The following is an 18044-nucleotide window of genomic DNA, read 5'->3' as shown; positions in this document are numbered from 1 at the left end:
CCCACATCTGGGCAGACATCTGTCAGCTTTTTCCATTGGGGACACATGTGGCATGGCTCCATAACTGACAGTGCTACAAGCCAATGCTTGCTCTCCTGCAGTATCCATAAGACTTTCCAGTGCTCCCACAGGTTGTTAGTCTTGCTGAAGTCCCTGATGCCTGTGTGACAGTGCTGTGAAAGACAGGTATTGGTAATATCACAGTGAACCCCACCCTCTTGTATTTATTGGCATACTACATGCCCCCTTGGAAAATGCCAGTTTCCATTCTTTTTATTGACTTTCTTATACAGAAAAAATACCAGAGCAATTCATTTGTGGCAAAAAACCTCCAAAGACCCTGGCAGGTCAGAACAGTTTGAATGCTCCAGATTCATATTGGAAATCACTGGGTTTCTCTTGGCCACTGTGCATGAATATCTAACCATGCCAATATTGTGTGGTGCTCTTCAAAGGGTCTCGTGGCATCCTTGGGCACCACAGCATAATATATAAAAATATAAGGTACGGGATCATGTACTGGGTCTGACTTGTATTTTGGCTGCTATGTGGAGCAGGCAGGATATGGTAGCTGTGCCCCTTTTATAGATGACCCCTTATAAGCTACCAGCTGTATCTGTGTGGAGCAGATGAACTGAAGATGTATAAAGAGCATAAGAACTATCGTGGCCTGGGTCGCTCCATAGTTCCATCTTTCCCAGTCTCCTGCGTCACAGTGGGCAGATGTTGGACGGGAGACCTGACCCTGGGAATGACCAGGCTTTTTCCCCATTTGTCTTTCACTTGCAGCCTTCAGCATTTAAAGCCTAGGATGTTCTGGTTTGTTTTTTTTTGTTTGTTTGTTTGTTTGTTTGTTTTTTGTTTTTGTTTTTTTTTTTTTAAGAGGCTGTGCCCCTCACTCCTGTGTTCAATAGCCACTGATGCCCCTTTCCTCCAAGAACATGTCCAGTCCTTTAGTGAATCTGGTTGAGTGCTCAGATTCCCCTGCGCCTGGTGGCAACGAGTTAAATGACTTCCTGGTTGAAAAAGAACTGCCTTATGTTGGTTTTAAACTGACTGCCTACTAGTTTCATGTTGTGACCCCTGTTCTTGTATGGGAAGAGACCATCAGTAATAAATCCCTATTGACTTCCTCTTCACCACTTAATATTTTAGAAGCCCTACTCATTTCTCTGTTCAAGCATTTCTTCTAAAATGAGCAGGCCTGGCCTCATTAGTTTCTCTTCATAGGGAAACCCCTTCATACCAGTCATCCTGTTGCGCTTAACTGTACCCTCTCTAGTTCCTGTCACTGGCTAGTGAATTGTGGTGATAGATGGTTGGGGAGTGGGGCCAGCTGTCTCTCCAGTTATGTCCTGCCCTCTTTAAGCTGTCCCTGGTGTCATGTAGGCTACATACAAATTGTAGTTGTGTGGAGCAGCTCCCAACAGCTGGGTTATCCACTGAGTCAGAGGAACTTGTACAGCTATGGCATTGGGCGGATCCATGCATTTGAATAATCCATGCAGCAGATGGACTCATTCTGCTCTCCCTTCTATCTCTGCAGTCATGGGACATATTCTTTCGCAACGCCAATGCTGGAGCTGCTCCAGGCACTGCTTACCAAAGCCCCCCTCCACTGAGTGCCAGCCTGTCTGCACTGACCCACGCCCAGGCCCTTGTCCAAGCACAGCCTAATGTTGATAAGCTGGTGGAAGACCATCTCGCCGTACAGTCGCTCGTCAGGGCCTATCAGGTAAGAGGTGGTAGTGATGAGAGGCTGGTTCCCCTTTGCCTGGACCTGGCTCAGGGCAGCAGGGAATCCAGCCTGGCACTGTACAGTCGGTCTTGGGTCCTGGGCTATGCTTTAAGTAACTTGGCAAAAGCAAACTCTGTGCTCTGTTGTGTTGGAGAGATCCATCCAGGTCAACCTGTGAACTGAGGCAGCTGTGTCCTTTCTGACTGTTCTGTGTCAGTTGATGAGCAAGCTGCTAACCTTGGCCGGCGGGGGGGGGGGGGCAGGAGGAAGAAATCAGCTGCTCCTTGCTAGACAATAGTAACATTTTTAAAGACATTGTCAGCTGACAAGGCAGTTGGCAGAGTTATTAACTCTACCCTTGCAGCTACCACTTTGCTCCATTCAAGCCCCCTGGTGAGGTTGTTCTCTGTCCCATTTTCTCTCTTTTCCTGCCCCCCCCTGCTTTGTCACCCATCTCCTAAAACTCCAAGTTACACCCCAGGGAATTATGTGCATTAAAAACTCAAAATGACAGACAGGAAAACTCAAAATTATGCTAAATTACTTTTTAGTTTAATTTGTAAAAAATATATAGATCTATAACACTATCTGAACTTTCTTTAGAAAAATATATGCAGGTACTTTGTATGGTTGGCAGGTGGATGGGGAGTTGCAAAGGGGGTGTGTGTGGATTCTGTGGGATGTATACTTATTCAATTATGCACCTGTGCACATAATTATACAATTCCCCAGGGTGTATCAAGTGCAGGAAATATACCTCTATCTCCCTGATGGCAAGGGGCTGGGGACCATGTCCTTGCTGGCTTCTCCGATGTAATGGTTGGATTAGCGTAGACCTGGCTGTCAAAATCTTCCTTTCAAGAGGTGTGTGTCCCTAGCTGCAGAAGTCTGTGCACACTTTAAGTTCCATTGTCAAGGAAGCAACAGGGGACAAAAAGCTCCTCTTGCTCAGATCTTCCATTCAGCTGTCTCTAATTGCTATCTGCTTTGCAGTGACTCTTCAAAAAGGGCTAACAACTACTGTATTTGTTTTCATACAACACATCCACAGACTATAACACACACCTTATTTTTGAATTGGGGGGGAGATCTTTCCTTGTAAGGAGGGAGCAGAGCCTGATTCTTGTCCTGCTTCCAGCGGGTTGCTGCAGATCTTTCTTTCGGTTTGAACTAACAAGTGGTAAAACCTGCATATAAGACTCTTCGATTTCTAGCAACTGTTTTTTGGGTGGAAAAGGCATGTTACATGCAAGAATATACAGACTTCTTATCCCTTTGTGGGCAGCCTATGCAGTAGGTTAACAAGTGCTGATTACCCTCTTGTATATCTCTTGCCACCTGTAGTAGGTGTCTGGCACTGTTGCTCAAGGGGAAACTCATCAGAAGTTATCTACAAGGTGGGATCAACCTTGTGCTGTTGATAATGGCCAGCTTTACTTCCTCAACTTTTCATAGATTTTCATAGACATTAAGGCTAGAACAGACCTCAGATGATCATAGAGTCCAGCCCCTCTGCCCCTGGGGCAGGAAGTTGGCTGGGATCACAGGATCCCAGCAAGATAAACATCCAATTGACTCTTAAAGGAGTCCAGAGCAGGTGATTGGACCACTTCTGGTGGCAGTCTGTTCTGGGTGTTGGGGGCTTGGACAGTAAAGAAGTTCTTCCTTGTGTCCAGTCTGAAACGGTCTTGGAGGAGTTTGTGACTTTTTGACCTTGTCATCCCGTGAGGCGCTCTGGTGAACAGGCATTCCCTGATATCTTGATGTACACCCCTTGTATACTTGTAGGCAGTCACCAGGTCCCCCCAGTGGCTTCTTTGCAGTCTTCCTCCTGAAGACAAGCCAGGTAACATGCAATGATCTCCTTCTTGCCATGAGGCAATGCAATTCTTCTGCAACACGTTTGTCTTTTGGTTTTGCAGCATGAGAGACCGAGTCCAAACTACCAGCCTTGTCCTGCTTAGTGATAGATGAGCAGAAAAACAGGCTGCCGCTTGAATCTTCTGAGTCCGTTTAGAATCTGTTTCCAGTGTCTTGTATGGCATCTCATCACCATGCAGTTCCCTGCCATCCCTGGCTTGAGGAATGACCAAGCACATTTGCTATTTAGAAAAGAAGCCTCATTGGAGCCCTTTAAAATGAATGACTCATGTTTCTCAGCCCTCTCTCTCTCTTTTTTTTTTTTTTTCTTCCTGGTCCTGATGACAATGCTGGGGAGGAAATCCAATAGAAGAAGGGCCAAGATTAGAGGTTTTAAGGTCCTCTATGTGTAAGTGGCTTGGTTTGTAGAGGTTTACTTTTAGCTTGGTATAATCCATATTAGCAATGTTCCCATGGTTTTTCCAACCTTGTAATTCTATACAGACAGCCTTAAAAGCTATGGAGGTCTGTGCAACCAAACGTATGGGATGGTTGCCACTTTCAAGCACCTGGCAATTAATTGCTTTGACTGGATGGAGCTGGGGTGCCTCAAGTTTTAATCTTCCCTTAGTCTGAATATGCTTATTCATGGCTTCTGCATCACCACAGAGCAAAGTGCTAGTTCTTCAAGGGCAGGGAAACAATCCTAACCCCAAGAGGGCAAATGTCACGTTCTCCACCTTGGTGAAATGTTACACTTTGTCTGCCTGCAGATTGAAGTGTGCCTACTGGGGATAAGAAGAGGCCCATCTCCTCCTTCCTCTTGCTCTGAGCTGCTGAAGAGCTTCCTCCAGCTAAGCCAGGGGTGGGCAAAATGCTGCCTGCAGGGCCCTTAAATGTAGAAAATTAAATATTTATCTGCCTGTCATATGGCCCCTGATGGCTTGCCAAAACTCAGTGAGCGGCCCTCCACCTGAAATAATTGCCCATCCCTGAGCTAAGCCAACCCTCCTTGGATTTGTGGCTACCACAGAACAGGACTGCTTCCATGGGGACCCAAGACCACATGGGGTTTGGCCAGCTGAGCTTATTGCCTCTTTGCAGGTTTGGTTTCATATAGCCTCTTACTTTGCTGCTGAAATCCAAAATTCGGTGGCAGTGCTTCTCAAGCTATTTAGACTTGAGGCTTCCCCCTTGTTAAACTCCAGAGCTCCAGCTCCCCCAGAGGGTGCCTGCTCTTGGCTTTGACTTGTTTCTTGACTACAGAAAAATATTAGAGCAATGCTTCTATTGCAGAGAACTTAGGTCATAAGAGGGCAGAATGGTCTTTAATACTCTGGGTTCCTATTTGAGACTTCTACAGATGATTCATTAGAAACCCAGGTGTTGGCAGGTTTAAAAGGGCTGGTAATTCATACACCCTTTAAAAAGCTCTCTCAGCACCCCATGGGGGGGCCCCCAGTTGAGAATCACCACTTTGGAGGCTTGTCAGCTTTAACTGGGGTTCATGTACCACTTAGTGAGTTCCCCTCACTTCATCAAAGAGCCAAAACAAATCAGCCCTTGAACCAAATTGTGACTAGGGCTCCCTGAATGCTCCTTTGGGCACTTTACGTGTTCTCCAATGCGTTCTGATTGGAATACCCCTGTATGCTGCAATGCCTCATGTATTCAGTGTCCCCATGTTTCAGAAGGGTGGCAGAGGTGCTTAAACTAAACCTCATTGAACAAGCTTTAGTTAAAGTGTCTTGCTGTCACTTTGAAACGCCGGTTGCTGAATACACAAGATGCTGCAGGAGTTTTTAATCAGAGCAGCTCCCAAGAGCCAGTAAAATTAAAAAAACAAAAACAAAAAAACCCCTCTTTTTTTTTTCCCCCCCCCACACATTTGTGGGTGCCCTTTATATATGTATGTGTGTGTATGTGTGTATGTTGTCCCCCTTCCACTCACCCAGGATAAAGCAATATATAACCCCCATTACTGGGGGGGTGGTTTTGTGTGCGACTTCTATAGAGGAAAGGCAACAAATGCTTCTGGTATAAATCCCTCTTAGGCCCATATTTCACTGCTTTCATACCAGAAGCAGCTGTGCTGTTTTAAGGCTTAAACAATCACATCCCAGAAGCCAAGTAGAATGAGCTGCAGGGACTGAAGCAGAATGAGCTGCTAATGAGACATGAGGGCCACAGCTCTTAGAACTGCAGTCTCATTGGGGAATCGGTGCAATGGTTTGCGGAGTGTGGCTACCTAAATAGGACTAGAGAACTCTTTGGCAATGCAGACACTACTCCAGAGTCCCTGAGCTTGCTTCAAAATCAGCTGACAGCAGTTCAGTAAAAAGTGGTAGCATCCAAAGCCTTAGTCGGGCACCCCTCCATCCCCTCTGGCTCTGTAGCTTCTAGAAGCTATCTTCTCTGTTGGGTAAAATGGCAGACCCAGAAAATTAAAAGCTTCTGACTCTGGTTGTAGAGGAGCAGCTGAGGAAGCATATGGGTGTGGCCACCACCTAATAGGAAGCTGTGGGCATGGGGAGTGGGAAACCACTCGCTTCTGATTTGGTGGGAGAGGAAGTGACATTGCTGATGATGTAGGCCAGGTGTTGGGTTGCCTCTGACCTTTGCAGCCCCCTTGTAGGTAATAACTGCACCATAGTCCCAAGTACAAGTGAGACGCTCAACTCAAAGCCTTAACAGCCTTAAGAGACTGATCTGTGTTGTGGTTCTTGCTATATTGGTACCTATTGCTTGGTGGCTTTTAGCTTGGCATGAAGGTCCACGCTGATGTGAAATATTTTCCCTTTGTGGGTATCCTGATTCACTTGGAACAGGGCTTCTTGCTTCATGCTGTTTAGGAAGAAGAAGCTTATGAAACTTGCAGTGGGACCATCCTGAGTGCTTGAGGACACCAGTCCTGTTCTGCTTCCCCAGCTGGAACCTCTTGAATGCCCAGAGGCCTAGCTCCTTTCTTCCAAGACCTTGACTCCTGACCCAAATCTCCCTGCCAACTCCAGCAACTCCTGCCACAGCTTATCCCATCCCTCTTTGTCCTGTTCTTTGTATCATCCTTAGATCAACATTGAAAGACACAAGGTTGCTTGAGTTGCCAGCTCAGAGAGAGGCAGATGCATGGGGATCTACGGTGACTTTTCATTGACTTTGCTAATATGGGACAGGTATACTTTGACTTGATGTTTCCCATATGCTCTGTGCCTGCCAGTCTGAGAGCACTCTTTCCTACACCCCTGGCTGCAGTCTTTCATTTTATGAAGGCCCCAGGACAAACAGAATAGCAGCTAGTACTCTTGTCCTAGGAGCTGGTCCAGAAAGGGCTTTGGCCCTTTGAAGAATGCTTGTTTTGAGCTCAGGGCTGTATGAAACAGGTGCCTCTTTTCTCTTGCTCCAGGCTGACAGTGGTAGTGCCACCTTTATCTCAGAGCTGATTTCTTTGAGAATTTTCCACAGGCCTTAGTTTCTGTACAAAGCCCCCAGTGCTGCATATTTCTCCTCTGCAAACCAAGTAGATGCAGGTCTAGTTGGAGCCAGAGACCTTATTTGTCCTAGATGGCATGTGTTTGATTCATGCTTCCTCCTTTCCTCCCAGCTTATGAAAAAAGGAGTTGGAACTGTATTACTTTGGGGGATCAACCCTGTCTTGGCATTCAAGCTCAGCTAGAGTGGCCTGAAAAAGACTGGGAGTGGCTAATAGAAGCCTTGAAGAGTTGCCAGTCAACATACCATACTGTCTCGCATACAGCACACCCTGGAATATAATAAGCACCTTTGTTTTTGAAAGGCAGAAGGAAGTGGGGCAGGCAAGATCTTTCCTTATAGTAAGTAACTGAGTAGCATCAGGGCAGGAGCCCAGCCTGGTAGGTATTCTGCTCCCTAGGGATTGTGTGCAAAGTTGCTTTCACTTTGCCCAGCAGAACTGGTGGTTACTATACATATTCTCACAGTACACACTCCAGTTTCCAGCCATTGATTACTTTGTGGGGGAAAGAAAGATGTGTGTGGGGAAAAATACAGTAACTCCGTCTGCATTTTGCTTCCAGCTGTTAATGGGATTACTTGCCCCTGGACAGGAGAGAGGGGTCGTATCTGAAAAATTTGTGTCAGATGATTTCAGATCCTTGCCAAAGATGCACCATAACAGTGATTTGTGATAGTCTTATGACTCATTTATGCTAGTGATTTGACCAAATTGGGACCCTCTTATTATACAATAGACAAATTGGTTTGACAAAGCAGGGGGGAGTGTGTGTGTGTGTGTCTCTTCTGTTACCATGGTTTTAAAATAATTACTAATGTATGTTGTTGCTTCCAGGTCAGGGGTCATCACATTGCAAAACTTGATCCTCTTGGCATTAGCTGTGTAAATTTTGATGATTCGCCAGTAACTGTTTCTCCAAACGTCGGTGAGAATTGATCTGCCAATTTAATTTGAATGTAACTTAACTTTTTTACCCCTCCCCTCCCCCTGCCCTTCCCCACCCCTCTTTTTTTTGTTTCTCCTGTCCCTTTTGGTCTCCACTCTCCTCTCCTTTCCTTCTTCCATTCCCGGCTCATTTCATAGATTCGAGGGCACCATGTAGCACAGCTCGATCCACTGGGAATCTTGGATGCTGATTTGGACTCGTCCGTTCCAGCTGATATAATCACATCCGCTGACAAACTGGGTGAGGGCTTCTCGAGAGCAGTTTGTGCTGCATCGCTTGAGCTCCTCTCTCACTTCTCAAGGCTTTGTAGGTAGAATGCTTCACCAGGGCTGGCCGGGGGGAAAGGTCTCAAGTTTCCTTAGAAATGATCACTCTCCAAATTGTCTAAGTCTGAAACCTTGGCTTTACCACATGGCTGCCAGGGAAGCCTAGTGACCCCTTCTTGCCTCGGGGAATGCTCCTCTTCCCCAGATGGAGAAGCTGGTTGTGTGCTTCCTTCACTGCAGTCATTAAGCGGATTGACTAATCAACCCAGTGGGACCAAAGCTTGCATTTCCATGGAAATGCCAAGTGGTTCCATGATGATGGTTCTCTGGGATTCTTCCCGTTGCTACTCGGTTCCAAGGCAGTGCAGCTACTGTCTTGCCGATGGGCTGATTGCCCCTGCAAGAAGAAGCCCATGGTGGTTGAAGAAGATGGGAGCTTTGCTGGGGTCCTCTATGCCAGGAGAGTGTAGTCAAAAGACACCTTTCCTCGATGTTGCATTCTCTAGTTTCATTCAGATGCCCGGCTCTGACTCCTTATCTGCCAGTGATCATGACAAGGAAGCTTTGGAAGGCATTTCCAGATTGACAAGAGAGGGTTAAAATGGCAGTGCCTCTAGATGGGAGATGCATGCATGTGGCACAGATGGATGTGTGGTGCCTGGTGCTGGCAAGTCTGTTCAGAAGGTGCCTCTCACCATGCTCTGTAACCTGCTGCCCTTCTAGCCTAACATGGGCTCTGGTGCCTGAGCGCTCTATCCACTCGCTGGTATTTTCTAATGGTTCATGGACCAGGTTCTGTAAGCACTTCTAAACGGCATGCTTTTAACTTAGACTAGAACTACCATAATGACTACTAACCTTTGATGTAATCAAAATATGCCTTAAGACTATAGCATGCATGTAAATGAGTTTGATCACCTAACCAGGGCACATCTAGAATCGCTTCCTCCTGGAATCTACTGGGGAATGGGCAGATGGGGGGAGATTTATTGGACTGTTTGGTGTGTAAGAGATCACTTCAGGGGTAGTTGTATTGTGGTATTGACGGTAATACAGCGTGTCTGAGATTTGACTATTTATTTTTGGAGCTACAGTGGGCAAGAGTGATACTGGAGTCAAGTTACTGTATTCACTAGCATACCATATGCCTTACCCTCTTCCCCCCCCCCCCCAAAAAAAAAATGCTCTAAAGTTGGGGTCCATGTTTCAGGTGGGGGAAGTTGATTTCCTTTGCCGGAATAGGAGGACAAAGATGCCGTGTTGTAAAATGGTTGCTGGCTTCTCTCCCTTTCTGTCAGCAGGGAATTTAATTATTAACCCTGTCACAGCCACACTCTGCTTGCTTGGGGGCGGGGGAAGTGTATTGTATGCAAGAGAATATGGTATGCCGGCTGTTCCTGATCCTCCCAAGGTGAAAGCTTAGCTCTAGGAGAACTAGGCTTGCTCAAGTTGATCCCTTTTGAAGTGAAAGCACACATAATGACAGGTGAATTTAGGAAAACTTGTTGAGTTGGTGTACAAGCTGTAGGGTTCTGGACATCGGGAGGTTAGGACTTAGGGCCGTCCTTTTCCCCCAGGAAAAACAACTAACAGGCAAATTCTTAAGATGAAGCTTAGCATTAAATTAAGCTGGTGGCTATCATATGCAGCCACCTGTGGAAATGCACTTGATGTAATCAGTATAGTGTGAGTGTTCTGCATTCCCAGAACAGGAGATTTGCCTTTTAGGTCAAAGGCAGGTGACCGCTTGGTGAGCTTCTGGCACCTGGAAGCCTTGGACTGAAGCAGATGAGTGCTCAGTATTGGGAGGGTCAGTGCTGGAGACAAACCCAGAGCTATTAGAAGCCTTTAAGGGTACAGTGCTGCTAGCATAACAGCACAGAAAGCTGGCAATCTTGGATAAAGTGGCTGGTTTGGGCATCTCTTAGTTGCTGGCTCCCTCCCTGCTCCCCACATGTCTTCAGCTCATTTTGGGTGAATCCAGGCTTGTTGCAGTAGAAATGGGATCTGTTGGCTTGGGTTATTGCCTGCCTGCCAAGACTCCCAAGGAAGAAGTCATCTTGCCTTTGAGGGGTGGTAGTTGTATACCCCTCTTGTCTGTCCCCTTCTCTGACTGGTAGCTATGAGGCTGGGGCTGGTGGGGGGGGGGCAAACATTATCTCCCTTGACCAAACAAAGGGTCTAAGAACCCCCTGTAGTGGGTATGTGGCAAGGAAAGCCAGTTTCTAAGCTAATCCCTCTGGCTTTCTGCTTGGAAAAGTGATTTCCTAACAAAGTGGGGGGTGTTTGCAGGAGGCTATAGTTAATTGGCAGGCTGGATAATGACTTGGTCTTTAATTTCTCCTAAAGGCATGAGAGATCAGCTTGGAGATGACAGAACAATCTGCTTGGGCAGAGCTGCCATTAAGAAAAGAATTGCTGTGATCTCTTGTTGCTTGCTTGGTTTTTGTTTAGCTGATGGGCTGTTCCCACACTTACCCTCTGATCATGTTAAGGCTGAACTCTTGGAGACTGTCTGAGAGTGTCTTGGCGGGTTTCTGGCACTTGAATTCCAGCCTACCTTTAGCAGGCTTTTTTTTTTTTTTTTCCTTTTGGAAATTCCACCTCAATTCCTGATTTAGGAATGGTAAGTGGTGTGAGAGGGAGTGTCAGCTGGACCTATTGCTCTGCATGCTGTGGCTTTTTCTCCCAGAGTACAGTAAAGCATTAGGGCTGGAGGAACTCTGGATGGAATTGGTGTGGCTTGCGGGATCCAGAGGTGCAAATACATTTCCTTGCCCTGCGTTAACTGAGATACATTGGTGTCCCAACCCATGCTATGCAGCTTGTCTTCTCCATGATGGCTCTGATACCTCCAGGCCAGGCCTCAGCGGTTGCTGCTTTTAGCAGTTCCCATGCATCTGGAAATTGGGTCCCCTCCTGGTGGCTAAGCTGTGGAGAAATTCCTTTTATCTGCAAATAAGGTGCCTGAGTAAATGGAGGTGACTTCCTCACTGTTCATTGCTCAAAACCTGCAGGTGCTGACTTCTGGCCTGCTCATTGATTTGGACGAAGTGACCAGGATGGCAATCCTCTCGGCTCTTGGGAGATGTTGAGGTGGCCAGGATGAGTGGACAGGCTGCTTGTGGGAAGTGTGTCTGGAGGGGTGGACTGGAAAGAGGGGTGGGGAGTGAAAGCCACTTCTCTGCAGAAACCGTGTTACATGAAGATACATTTCTCCCCCCCCCTGAAATCTGGGGCAGGATCAGCCCTGCATAAACCATCCCAAACAAATCCATTGTCCTACCTCTTGGCCAAACTACCATCAACACTACATGAGGCATCACACCTGAGCCTGCTACAGAGAAAGCAAGGGACCATAGTGGCCAACGTCTTGCTGCTGTGATAGAAGAGATCCCTCCCCTGCAACGCTGGCCTAGTAAAGCAGACCATGCTGCCCCTTCCCCATACCAATCTGACCAAGGTGTAAAAGTCTTTTCTGACCACAAATCTGATGTTGGTCTGATCTTGAGCAGAGGTGCCAGGCCTCTAATGAGGACCCTCTAGGTTTGGTCCAAGCAGGAGCACTGTCATAGCCTAATCACTGTCCCCAACCTGGGATGCAGCCAGCACCCAGGAAGCTGACGGAAGTTGTTTGTCACGTGATTTGGCCCCTTGAAAGCACTCTACCCTGACAGAAGTACGTAGCTGCAGAGCACTTTAAAAGTGCCTGATCATGGGACAAATTAGCCCTCATTTAATGAGGGTTCAGCTGAAGATACTCCAAAGCAGAGCACCTTCACTAAGTTCTGTTTGTCCCTGTCTGGGAGCAGGGCTGGGCTGCATCAGTCCAGCCCCACCTCTGGTGCTGTCTTCAGGATGAGAGGGGAGGGAGCTGTCTGGGGTTTGCCCAGCCTGTGCTGGCAGGTGGATCAGAGCCCTGTCCCCATCTCAGGAGCTCCAGTCTACCCACCCTACTCTCTCCAGCACAGGCTGGGCAAACCCCAGATGGAGCCCCCTCCCTTCATTTATTCCTCTCCACCTCCTGCCCATCCTGAAGACTGTATGGGTGGGGCTAGCGGATCCAGGGTCACCTAGATGTCCCCTGGATTGCCCCTCCCCCACCAACTAAACGGGGACCATCTGTTTGGGGGGGGGGGGTTGCTGTAACTCGTGCTTTCTGCATGTCTGTTAGCATCCCCAGTGCCTCTGAGGGAGGCTTGAAAACAAGAACACACCTGATGCAATGACCTAGTTTCTGTTGCTTGTACTAGTGACAGGCTTATGATGTCCTGAGCACTTCCTCAGAGCTGGCTCTACAGAGAGCTGCATGTTGGGGGCTTTAGTAACATGGTACCAGCCAGAAATGAGGAGACCCAGCATGAATACACAGCCCGCTTCCTTTTTCCAGTGTCTAGCTGTCTTGGTGTTTGTGGCATAGTCCTTAGCAGAGGTATCTGAAAACTTTTAGAGATGGAGACCCCTGAGGTACCTTGTCCAGGACTGGAGTTAAGGTGCAAGGGTCACTTAATTGCCCTTCCCATCTCTGTCCATAGCTGTACTGGAGTCCGTTGCTCTTAGCAGCCTGCTGTCCGCAGATTCCCCGCCCCCCCCTTCCTCTTCAGGGGTGACCATCTAAACTTCCCCTAGAGCTAAACTACCCAGGGACATTGTTTTCTGTAGCATGATTCCTGGCTCGATCAACTTCTCCCTGAAATGCTTGATACCTCACCACAAAACTCCAGGGTGACTTGGCAGGGGACAGCGATGGTCTCTCTCAGGGGCCCTAGTCAGATGGTTGTCTTCAGCTGTCACACTTTGTTCCCTCAACAAGATGTGCAGCCAAGAGGAGACTTCAAACCATGCAGCTCAATTGCTACCCAGTGTCAATGCCGCCCTGGGCTCTTCCCCTCTCTGGCTGGCTGTCTGAAGTATATTCACCTGGATCTTTTTTCCCACCCCCTCTGTAGTGGGTAGTCATCCTCCATTCTAACCCTTTCTCCTGTGCCGGTTTGAATTGTATGTAACTTTTTTTTTACTTGTGCCTTCCATGGCTACTTTTTCACAGTTCCAGTGTTGTTTTTTAAACTAACTTTGACTGCTGTATCTCTGTCTTCCTCCCTTCTGCAACCCACCTCTTCCCTTCCCCCACCCAGATCTGGCAGTGTTCAAGGAGCGGCTGAGAGTGCTAACAGTAGGAGGTACGCAAATCATGAGCCTCTAACCCCTTCTGGAGCTCAGGACTCCTTGAATAGGTGATTCGGGGCATGAACAAATCGGGTGCAGCAGATAACTCTCTCAAGTGGCTGCTATGATAACTGTCACACATTTGTCTGGGATCTCTGTCTTGGGAGATGCTATACAGTTGGCCAGCAGTGCCCATAGCGCAGATAGATGTCTACTGAGTCCCCATGTCTTGCTTGCTAGAGAAGTTTTCACTGTAGTTCCTGTAACCCAGATAAATGTTTGAGTCTTGGGAAGTCCAAGTCCCCATGTCTAGCTTGCTTGGGAAGTTTCTTTGTAGTTTATTGTTCTGAGGCCTCCATCTTCCTAGTTTTTGTTGCTAGAAGCTCTGACTAGGTTGAATTGGCTGCAATACCCAAGTGTTCCTAGCACCCCTCTCTGGGTTTCCTTGATCGGTCATATAATTAGTTATGTTTTTTTCTGTCACTAGAAAAATCCTCTGTCCCCAGAAGCCAATTTTTCTACCTTGGCTGCTTCCTGTTAAGCCTCTACCTCAGTCCCCTAGGGTTTAAACTATTGGCTTACTTGTGAGGACTTGCTATTCTCACTGTTTTTTCCTGAGCTCAGCATGCTGGAACAGACCGGCTGCTGTGGGGCTCCTTTGGGACGCCCAAGGTGGGAAACCTGTGATCTCCTACTATTGCAGAAGGTGAATCTCAGACGTAGGAACATTCCCAGTGACACCTTTGTAGCTAATCCCTGTCTCAGCTGTCTGGCTGTATTAATTGCTCCCTGTTTTGTGTGGGTGGAGGCAGTGAGGGAGCAGAGGAGGAAGGATCTCTGACCAGCTGCCCTTTAAACCTGCCCCTAAGTGAGAAGGCAGCTTGAGCCTGGAGAAACCTGGACCTGTAACTGCAGCCCTGATGTGTCCAGGCACCTCCTAGGGCATGAAGCTACCCTCCAACCAGCTGCCCAGAAGCCTAGAGAAGTATTTCTCTGTCTTTAGTTTGCCTGTCTCCCTCCCCAAAGCAACAGGGTCCTGGCTAGTGCCAGTCAGTTCCCCAGTGGCTGGCAACTTTTCTCTATTTGCCTACGTGTTGAAGAGAACCCACTGGTTTTAAGTGCCATCTTCTTTCCCAATGGCCTGTCTGGAAACCTTCCCATGCCTATGGTCTCAGCTCCTACCAGTGGCCTTGGTACTTCCTGCCACCTGGGCTACTTGTCTACAGAGTGGTGCTGGTTGAAGAGAGCCAGCTTGGGTTCATGCATCTTTGCCTTTTCGAGGCCTTGCCTACACAGAGAAGACCTTCCAGAGAAGGTAAGGGTTAAATGTAATGCATGATAGTATTCCAGACAAACACTACCCCCCCCCGCCCCCGATAGAGACCGAACCTAGAATAATAGTAGCTGGTTTGGTCAGCTTTCCCCATGGATGTTCCCCCTACTCAGCTTTTTGCCTGAGAGAGAAGTTTCCCCAGGGTGGTTGGTAACTATATGTTACTTCAGGTCCAACCATTTTAATTGGCATCAGAAACCCCTTGGCCTAGTGCTGTGTTCATAGCTGCCTGAGCCATGTGGACAGAGTGTACTTACCTCCTAGTACCAACCGCACACCTTTTCCATATTTTGCCCAGAGACTGTCCCAGCTACCACATGTTGCATAGCTTGGATGTCAGTGGCCACTTGACTTGAACTATGTTTTTTAATTTAATTCCCTCCACCAAAATGCATGCTACCTCTGTTCCCTTGGATGACCCAGATCTGAGAGATTTAAGTAGCATGCTCTTCTGTGTAGCCTCAAGCAATAGGACTCTAGGAAGTCCACTGGATTGTGTCAGTTCCTAGCCATCTTCCCTACATAAAATGACAGCTGTGCTCACCCCAGGGCGACCCTTCTCCTGGCACAGCTCTCCATAAGGCTCTGTGGCTGTGCTTCTTGTCTCTCCAAGCCTAGCTTGCTCAACAGAGTTGCGGAGATCGTAGCAGACTCTTCCAAAGGACAGGCCGCTGCCTCAAGCAAACTTACCCATGAGATAAGGCTGCCATTGTGTGACAAGGCTGAAATTTCTGTACATTTAAGTCTCACCTTTGTCCTCGGGTTGTGAAATGCCAAACAGCACTCCTCCATTGAGCCTTTTGATCCCTGCACGTAGCATCTGGCGCACGTGCCACAAAGCGAACTTCAGACCCAGACAAGGCTGTAGCTGTGCTCCTTCCAGAAGAAGAGGTGATCCAAGATGCTCTCCTGATTTGGGGGCAGGCTGCCATCTCTGCATATGGTAGAAGGACTAAGAACTTCAGGTCAATATCTTCCTGTGGAAGCCCTCGATTTTGTGTTATGAAGACCTAATTAACCACATTGCAGTCTTATCCCATGACCTTGCTAGGCTTCGAGCATTGGGCAGATGCCAGTGTAGAGCTCTGATCAGAGTGCCCCACCGCCAAGCCCAGCAGAAACCCTGCTTACTGGTTCTGACTGGTCCTGGCCACTGCCAGTCTCCATGTGACATACTAGTTAGACTGGGCATTGGGTTTTCAGCATTGATTGAGGAAAGCCCTTTTTTTTCTTTTGAGACTTTGGTTTCTCTACCTATTTTAAAAGATAACATTGGCCTCAGAGGCACATTTTAACATTCATTTGCATTCTTCCTATACCATTTATTGCAAAATCATTTAGTTGGATTTAAAACTACCCTATAGCCACTTAACTCCACAAAAGCAGCTCCTGCTTTGTTCTGTGGGCCACTTATTGCAGTGCCAGTGAGGTTGGTTACTTGGATGGATATGCCTCCAGGACACTCAAACTCAAGAACTTCTCAGTGCAGTTTGAGCAAAACCTTCCACACCAATTTGCTCCCAAGCCCTGGTGCTGGGAGACCCTTCTGCTTTCAGAGTGGATATTGGAGGCCACTCTACAAAGACAGGTAACACTTAAGGTCCTGCCCCACATTCAGGTAAAAGTGCTAGATAGGTAAAAGCTAGATAGAAACCAGTTATAAAATTGGTACGTGTTTATGAGCCCTATGTAGCTGGTTGGTTCTCTTGTAGCTGAATGGCCTTTTTATGGTATGATAATTACTTTGCACATGTGGCTGGTATTGCACAATTAATCAGTTCATTGCATGATAATTCCTTTGCACATGTGGCTGGTGAAAATGTATTGTGCAATTCACTGGTGAATCATGGAATATGTAACATGTGGCAGGGGCTCCAGTGACCTAGTGGAGAGGTGATTTGGAGGGCAAGATAGCTCCTATCACTAGAGCTAGTTTTGGTAGACGGGTCAAAGAAGCTCATGCTGTCTACCCACAGTGGTTGTCCCCAAAGGAGATTACACAGCGGCTCAAAATTGGACTGAAAATACCAAACAGAGCAGTCTTTCATTGAGCCTTTTGATCCCATGTAGTGTCTAGCAGCAAATGCCACAAAGGGGACTTGAGACCCAGGCAAGGATGTAGCCATGCTCCTTCCGGAAGGAGAGGTGATCTAAGATGTTGGTATCCTCTGCTGATTCGGGAGCAGGCTGCTGTCTGAATGTATGGCAGATATTGCCGTGAAGTTATGTGAATATAGGCTGAGGGAGTGACATAACCAAAGACTTTTTGCTTCCAATCATCCTGCCAGAGTGAGGGGTGTTTTTAAATGGATCCGGTGGAATTTAGTGGCAGCTGGAGGAGGATAGATTCCATGACATTATTGGCCTGGTTGGCAGATACAGAGCCCAGAGTTCGTCAATAGTCCCCATCTGATAGGTCTCAGATCATGGTTGATTATTGTCTCGGATCACGTAGACCTTGGTAGGCAGCCCTTTGCCTTGGTTCCCTCGGAGTTTAGCAGATTGTCCTTTCATACAAGCCAAATCTAGTGAGAGTTAAGCTGGAAACTTCCCCTCCTGTATCATGAGGTTGTAAGGCCACCCCAACACCACTGTGCTGGACATAGCCATAAGCTTCTGTTCCAGAGGAGAGAGATTTTAAGATCTCTGAGATCAGCCAGCGAGTCCCATGCAGGTTACAAAGGGAAGTCCAGTTGTCTTTGCTGGCCAAACCCAGCGGAGGTTGTGTTGCACTGCAAATGCTCCTCTCCCTGGGTGAGCTATTCAGGGGAGTCCACTGCAGAATCTGGACGCTGATGCAATTTTTCTTCTTTCTTTTCCTTTGTCTCACTTCCCTTTCTTTCCTTTTGGGTTTGGGTCTGTTTTAACCCCTTGTTTCCTGCTTTGTCTTCCATTTCATTCTTGACGTGCGGTGAAATTTGATTTTATTTATTTCTTCATGTGCTCAATGCCTTTGTTTTATTCCCCTTCCCTTGACGTTCTCTGGAACACGTCTCGTTTGCGGGGCTCCTATCGTGGTCTGATTCCAATGCTGGATTTTAATTTGCCAATTGATGTGCCTGTGTATTGCCCTGTGTGTTTTTTGTATTCTGCATAAATAACAATCCCCCTGGTTTTTTTGGTGGTTGTTAATTCTGTGCTGACATCTTCTGTTTAATTACTGCCTGGTTTTTTGGTATGTTTTTTGTTTTTTTGTACCCATATAAACCTCCTTCATGCTTATTTTTTGGTTTTGCGCTGCTTTC

General features: G+C 47.4%; 1 protein-coding gene across 4 annotated transcripts in view; it reads left to right on the top strand.

Annotated features, from left to right (window-relative positions):
• Window positions 1–18044, top strand: part of OGDH (oxoglutarate dehydrogenase) — a 67744-nt gene that overhangs the window by 22724 nt on the left and 26976 nt on the right. The window contains exons 3-5 of one of the 4 annotated variants that reach the window (XM_019556549.1): window positions 1547–1735; window positions 8172–8274; window positions 13436–13480. In XM_019556549.1, the coding sequence (XP_019412094.1) occupies window positions 1547–1735; window positions 8172–8274; window positions 13436–13480 (337 nt within the window). Of the gene's footprint in view, window positions 1–1546; window positions 1736–7922; window positions 8014–8171; window positions 8275–13435; window positions 13481–18044 lie in introns of all 4 variants that reach the window. The other 3 variants (XM_019556550.1, XM_019556551.1, XM_019556552.1) reach the window with 3 other exon arrangements.

Source organism: Crocodylus porosus, unplaced genomic scaffold (genome assembly GCF_001723895.1).
Source record: "Crocodylus porosus isolate Cpor-Errol unplaced genomic scaffold, CroPor_comp1, whole genome shotgun sequence".
Taxonomy (NCBI): domain Eukaryota; kingdom Metazoa; phylum Chordata; order Crocodylia; family Crocodylidae; genus Crocodylus; species Crocodylus porosus.
This window is presented reverse-complemented; position numbering and strand designations above follow the sequence as displayed.